This window comes from Zea mays, chromosome 3, assembly GCF_902167145.1.
Source record: "Zea mays cultivar B73 chromosome 3, Zm-B73-REFERENCE-NAM-5.0, whole genome shotgun sequence".
NCBI lineage: Eukaryota > Viridiplantae > Streptophyta > Magnoliopsida > Poales > Poaceae > Zea > Zea mays.
The window spans coordinates 29210422-29217461 of record NC_050098.1 but is presented as its reverse complement, the minus strand read 5'-3'; the positions used below and the strand labels follow the sequence as shown (position 1 = coordinate 29217461).

At 51.3% G+C, this 7040-nt stretch overlaps 1 protein-coding gene across 2 annotated transcripts; it reads left to right on the top strand.

The window, feature by feature from the left end:
- Positions 1-615: 615 nt before the first annotated feature.
- On the top strand, positions 616-4357 carry fea3 (fasciated ear3). 2 transcript variants are annotated; one of them, NM_001317362.1, is made up of 3 exons: positions 1076-1629; positions 2701-3121; positions 3206-4329. In NM_001317362.1, the coding sequence occupies exons 1-3, from the start codon at positions 1375-1377 to the stop codon at positions 3964-3966; spliced, it is 1437 nt and encodes a 478-aa protein (NP_001304291.1). In that variant the 5' UTR covers positions 1076-1374; the 3' UTR covers positions 3967-4329. The 2 variants fall into 2 exon arrangements, with proteins under 2 accessions (XP_020405096.1, NP_001304291.1); XM_020549507.3 differs by having other exon boundaries at positions 616-1629; positions 2701-4357.
- Positions 4358-7040: the final 2683 nt, after the last annotated feature.

Sequence of the window (7040 nt, the reverse complement as noted above, 5' to 3'; positions counted from 1 at the left end):
ATGTTGTAATGGACAAATCATGTGGTAATTTCTAATTAGGTGCTAATTAGTATGTATGTTTTTCTTTTTTTTCATTTTCTACTATCTTAGAATCAGTCTATCCAAACACCTAAATTCTAACCACCAGCTTCTTCCCATAGCACCTAAACCAAATACTCAGATTCTTCTTCTTCATAGTCAGATTCTCTCTACAACCATTTTTTCAAAAAAGCTGAATCAAACAGACTCATAGACACACGATGTTCTTGTCTATTTTTATCTTTAGTACTAGTTTGACAATTCTATTTAAAAAAAACTATTTTCTCGAGATAAATTAGCTGGAAATCTCTTAGACTAACTCCAACAGAGCAGCCAAAGCCAATATGGCTGTCGTGGTGCTACTGTAGCGCCTAGAAACAGGTTCCAACAACACAGCCAAAAGGAGCAGCTATTTTAGAGGGGATGAGAGAGAAAAGCTAGATTGGCTGGTTCAGAGCCGGCAGCCATTTTCTCCCCTTCGTCTCTGACAATCCGGACCCACTTCTGAGGCTTCTGGCCACTCGCCCTGGGAACCAGCTATTTTAGCTGCTCCGTTGGATACGAAGGACGTATGGATGGCCAGCTAAATTACTGTGGCAAGCCAACGGCCTGAATGTCTGCCCGTTTTGGCTAGTGCCTGTTGGAGACAGCCTTAGGAGTTGACAAACTAGGGGCTAGTTTGGATCGGCACGCCGGCGGCCACGCCGCGCCACACCTGTGGCGCTGAAAACGAGCGCCACACTGGTGGCGTGGGAAGTGTGGCGGGCGGCGGCGGCTTAGGCGGCCATCCAAACATCCCCTAGACCTTAACCAAACATTCCTCCCTTCTCGCTTGTGTGTAACACCCACTCCGTATTTTTCACCAGCGCCACCACGGTAAAGTGCACGCTGTTCCTGCGGGACATTACTACAAAACCAATCCCCCGTCTTGCGAGGTCGCGAGTCTCTCCAACTCCGTCCCTCTGGCCTCAGCACAACGCCAGACCGCCTGCCTGTGCTTGCAGCCAGGCCGGCCAGCTGCCTGCCTGCCTGTTGTCGTCTGCGGCGCGACGGCGGCCGCCCGGTCGACCGCCCGCATTGGGATCCCCAGAGCAGCGCTTGGCATAGGGGAATGTCCCGGGTCAGCCACCGTCGCCTCTGCGCTGCGAAAGCCCCGCATTTACTTGCCACCTAGAAGGGGGCACCCCTCGCGAGACCCAGCGCCAGACAGAGCCAGCAATGGCTGCTGCTGCTGCTCCTCCTCCTCCTATATAGCGGGGCCCGTGCCGAGCGCTCGATCCAGTTCTTCTGATCTCTGACTTCTGAGCGAGGAGTGGACGAGTGGTGTGCCGTCGTCCGGTTCCCGTTGGTTTGGCGATGAGGCGCGCTCGCGGTCGCCGCGGGCTGCTGCTTCTCCTCGGCGTGGCGCTCTCGGCGGCTGCGCTGCTCCGTGGCTGCGCGGGGCAGCAAGGGGAGGACGGCTCGGACGCCCCTGCGGCGGCGGCGGCGGAGACGGCCCCCATGGAGGAGAAGGAGCGCAGGGCGCTGTACGCCGCCATCGAGAGCTTCGTCGGCAAGGGGTGGAACGGCTCCGGGCTCTACCCAGACCCCTGCGGCTGGTCTCCCATCCAGGCGCGTCCCTGCCCTTCCTGCGCTTTCCCTTTCGCATCGATCTATGTTACCGTGCTGTTCGATTTTCTGGCCCGCGTATGTTCGTTCATCATGTTCGTTCTTCAGACGCGCGAAGCTTTCCTCTTTGGTTTTTTCGGCTTTGCCCGTCCTCGTCACACGCCCTTTCTCGGTGCTCCCCTGCTGCCTGCTTTGAGCTCCAATCCAAAAACCGTTTGCGAGCGAAAGGAGGAGCAAGTCGGTAGCCTCCGAAATGAAATTGGTGCCCTGTTTGGGGATGCAGGACGCACGCCAAGTCGCCACCAAATCTCCTGCTGTAATTTCCCGTGTTAAAACCTTCCTCGTCTCGCTTCCAGAATTTCTGGCCTTCCGGTAGCCTCTGCTGTTTTTGTCTTGTGTTCGTCCTTCGTCGCACTCGTGCCCTGCTCCTCAACTGTTGCTTCGAGATTGTGGCACTGTTTTGCTGTGCGCCGCTGCACATTCAGTTCACTGTTGGACGAGACCTCTGCTTGATCCCCTTGTGTCTTCGCATCTCAGCCTTTTGCTCGATATGGTAGGAGGATCTGATCTCTTGGGCAGGAACTTTCCACTCACATGAAAAGAACCTCCCATGATTTGAAATGGCATGCTCCGCCCAAGATTTTTCTCATACAGTACTACTACTCTCTAGTATAGATTTTAGTAGTACCTTGACATCTTCTTCCTTTTGCTCGCGCCCGAGAAGGAATCAGTCCTACTACTCCATAGGAGTTTTTGCTCTAACAATTACTGGAATTTACCGCATATTTATCTTCCTTCACACGGTACACTGGAATTTCATTCTGGTTGTTACAGTACCAGTAAAGTTAAGAAGGGGCCAAATTTGTACTAGGTGCACCTTTAAGAAATGTCGCCATCTTGGATCATCCTCATCCATGTCTGTTATTACTGCTAGTAGTTACTGTTGAGCTTGTGTTTACTTTCCGAGTAGGACACTCTCAGATTGCAGCGTGCTTGCCTGCCTGTTAAAATTAAGGGGATTCAATTTCAGTGGATTGAGCAGATGTGGTTCTTGGATGCCAAAAACCTGTGCAGGGGGTGTCATGTGATCTCTTCAATGGCCTGTGGTACCCAACAGTGATGAGCATTGGCCCAGTCCTTGACAACTCGCTGCAGTGCGGCCCCGACGCCAAGTTCAGCGCCCAGCTGTTCGACCTGAGGCGCCTCCGGACGCTGTCTTTCTACAGCTGCTTCCCGGCGAGCAACCCCACGGCCATCCCGACCGGCAGCTGGGAGAAGCTGGCGGGGACGCTGGAGACGCTGGAGTTCCGCACCAACCCGGGCCTGAACGGCGCCATCCCGGCGTCCCTCGGCCGCCTGGCCAGCCTGCAGTCGCTGGTGCTCGTGGAGAACAACCTGACGGGGCCCGTGCCCGCGGAGCTGGGCGCGCTGTCGAGGCTGAGACGGCTGGTGCTGTCCGGGAACGGGCTGTCGGGGCCGATCCCGGTGACACTCGGTAACGACCGCCGCGCCGACGAGCTGCTGCTGATCGTGGACCTGAGCAGGAACTATCTAACCGGCTCTCTGCCTTCGTCGCTAGGTGGCCTCACGGGGCTCCTGAAGATGGACCTGAGCAGCAACCTGCTGCAGGGCAGCATCCCGCCGGAGCTCGCGGGGCTCAGGAGCCTCACGCTGCTGGACCTCAGGAACAACAGCCTCACCGGCGGGCTGCCCCAGTTCGTGCAGGGCATGGCGTCGCTGCAGGACCTGCTGCTCTCGAACAACCCGCTGGGCGGCGGCCTGCCGCAGTCCGGCTGGGGGGCGCTGGCGGGCCTGGCCACGCTGGACCTGTCCAACGTCGGCCTCGTGGGCGCCATACCGGGGTCCATGGCGGCCCTGACGGGGCTCCGGTTCCTGGCGCTGGACCACAACCGCCTGACGGGGGCCGTGCCGCCCGAGCTCGCCCGGCTGCCCAGCATCGGCGCGCTGTACCTGAACGGCAACAACCTGACGGGGACGCTGGAGTTCTCGGCCGGGTTCTACCAGCGCATGGGGCGGCGGTTCGCGTCGTGGGACAACCCCGGGCTGTGCTACAACGTCGCGGCCGTGGACGCGGCCCACGCGCCGTCGGGCGTGGTGGTGTGCAAGGACCTGCAGGAGCCCAGCGTGGGCGGCGGCGCGCGGGACGGGGACGGGGACGGGGACGCGGAGGAGGACGGGACGAAGCCCGAGGCGGGCTCCAGCCTCGTGGCCTCCTCGTCGTCCGGCATGCCGGTTGGCAGTGTCGGTGGGCTCCGGTACCTGGTGGTGGTTCGGGGAATGGCGGCTGCGGTTCTTGGGTTGGTGTCCCTCCTACAATAGCAAGCAAGCAGGTTCAGAAGAAGAACACGGAGAAACTTGAAGTAATGCTAGGTAGGTTAGCACGAAGTAGTTTCTGCGCGTTCTCTGTGATCTTTTGGCATTTGTTTTTGGCTGCTGGTGGCTTACCATCGTCAGATGGTGACGGAGGAAGGAGGGAACATGGATCTGGATGGTGTGAGCCACAGATTACATTACAGTAGTAGAGTAAACTATGAGAGTTCTTGTGGACTGAAGGTGTGTAGTGGTGGATAGGGTAGCTTCTCCGGGGTTCTTTTGTGTGTAATTAGCCTGTGTCGCCCTGTGGTGTCATGTTACAACAGCAAGTGGAAATCTAAGCTGGTTCGTCCGTTGTTGGAGAATCAGAAAAAAAAAAATTGTCGTGCTTCATTCACATCACATGGATACACAGTTTCCTGTTCTTGGAGCAGAAGAACTGGAAAGATCTCTCGTTATCTCTATTTGCTATAGAAAGAACATAGCGGCGGTATCTGCAGACGATACAAATGGAAGAAGAGCGGGCAAGCAGCACGACAGGATGGAGCGGCGGCGCCGCCGCATATGTCCGGCTGCCGCCTGCCGGCGATCTCGGTGTCTCCTGCTGCCTTTTGCCTTTGCGTGTTCTCGAGTCTGAAAATAAAATCAAAAATATGGACCGAGACGCTGATTGCGCAGGGCCCCGCGCTCGCAGAGGAGTCAGAAACAGAAAGGACCTGTCACCTTGGAAAGCTGGCGGCCGGAGCGGAGCCCTCACAGACAGGCTGCGCTCTGCCTCTCTGGCACTGGCAGGCGGCAGCGGCAGTAGCGCTAGTCCTCTACAGGTGGAGGCTGGACTGCACCTCGACGTGTAGGAACTGTAGCGTCATTGTGGTACTCCGGCGTCTGTACCGGTCTACTCTACACTTTTCCATCCCAGTACGCTTTGAAATATTTACAAAAAATAAATGTATTTAATGATGATATCACTAGCTCTAGTTGTCTTTTTTTTTATTTTATCTTCTCTTAAAATACAACAAGTACACTATTATAGATATATAATTTATCACTAACATTATTTATTTTGAAAACGAGGGAGCACCGGAGCAGTACTCTGTACTCCTAGTGCTACGCAATGGCGCGGTGGCACCACGCACCAGGCACCAGCCTGCGGGTGCAGGTATAGGCGTGCTAGCACCTAGCAGTATGGGGTTGGGCTGCACGTCGCAGTACTAGCGCGTAGAAGCAATCGATGCTCTCGCCGAAAAACAAAGGCACAGGATCAGTGGCACAGCTCGTAATACAATTGTCGTTTCCTCCAAATGATTTTGGATTTAGTTAAATTATAAGAAATGCTAACAGTTAGCAAGCTGTTTACTTGGCTTTAATCCAAAATGACCTCAACTGTTTATACAGTATTTTGTCTCTATATATTGCAGTTGCAGTAATTCGAACAACTGGTTTTAATCCGAAGCGAACAACCTATAGGTGTACATTTAGGCCGGGCCTGATGAGCTGGTCCGAAGCACGAAAAAGCACGGACTAGATATGGCACGACCCGAAATATTTTAGTGCCGAGCCGGGTTTGGACCGAGGTCGCGCTCATGGACGGGCATGAGCACGACCGTTTAAGGCAGCCACGAAATGACCCATATATAGGCATGAAAAGACTCATATGTTTATTAAAACTACACTTCATTCCACGCTTTTATGTATTTGACAAAGAACACAAAGCTATAGATAATGTTAGTTAGATGTTTTTTTGTAGCTTTGAATTAGAGTATGTGATATAATTTTACTTTTGTTATGAACATTAGATAATGAACTGAACTTGCGAACTTTGTATAGAGCTGATTATACTCTTTTTCCTTCTAACAAAATGATTTGTAAACGAGATAGTCATTGCATAGCTCTGGTAACTTAATACAAATATTAAGTTTGCTTTTGACCAAATTTATTTATATTCTCTTTTATTTGTTTTATTAAATTTATTTTGAATTTAAGGCTCTGATGTGAGTTTTGGGCCTTGATATGAATTTCGGGCTGCTCAAAATGAGTCGAACACGTTTATGCAATTAAGTGCCAAGCCGTGGCCTGAGTCGGCACGACCCGAAATTCAAATGGGACGGGCCTTTTTGGGCCTAGACCAGACCAGGCGGCCCAAATGTACATATATAGAACAACCTGTAGATCTTTTAAATTTAACGTGCATCTAACCATTAGAGTTATCAAACTTAGACGGTGAGATCCAATGCCACTAGTCGTCACATCAATTATCGTCTGGTCTGTATCTACCATCATCAGAAGTGGCAAACAAGCACCGAGCCATCCGATCCGTAGCTCAAATCCTAAATCCATCCATAATCGCCAGCCTGTACCCTGTATCTACCGCAACACTCAGTACACAAATTTTATCGTCAGCCTACAGTCATCTTTTCTTTTTTACATAGTTTTATTTGAAATAAAACACTACATTTTATCGAAATGAAAATTCATGTGAGTATATAACCAAGTAAATAAAAAATTATATATTTCATAAATACAAATACATATTAACATAGTTTATAATATGTAAATAAAAGTAACATAATTCATAAAATGTAAAAAATAACACATGGAATAAAAGTTACATAATTCATTAATATTTTTAGGATTTTTTTAGATTTTTGATTTTTTGACATCAAAATGACATGGGCCAACAAAAAGATGACAAGTGACAGCACGCAGGTGGTATCCAATGCTATGAGTCGTTACCTTCCGATACCGATCGGAACGGTGCCACCGACCGCGAGCTTTTTACCGATCATGGTTGTCACCGGTGGTGCCAATATCAACTGTATGGCCTTAGTCGACACTGACCCCATTGTACCCGGTCTTAAGATCTATACATATCAGGCACTCCTCACATGTGGAAGAACATGTTCTTAAAAAAATTTAGAGTTGCTATCTTTTAGAAGCCCATATTCATAAGGATAATGTGGGTGGAGGTGCGCTTGAATAGCGCGGACAGGGGAGCAAAACTTACCGGTCAGAAAAAATGATGACCAACGAGCGCTAATGTGTCTCATGAGAGAAGATAGCGATAAGGCCATATTCTATAT

Bases quoted from the DNA above. Each gene is read 5' to 3' on its own strand.
- fea3 (XM_020549507.3), top strand. From the start codon at position 1,375: ATGAGGCGCGCTCGCGGTCGCCGCGGGCTGCTGCTTCTCCTCGGCGTG. The intron at 1,630-2,700 runs GCGCGTCCCTGC...AAACCTGTGCAG, and splicing joins GCGGCTGGTCTCCCATCCAG to GGGGTGTCATGTGATCTCTT.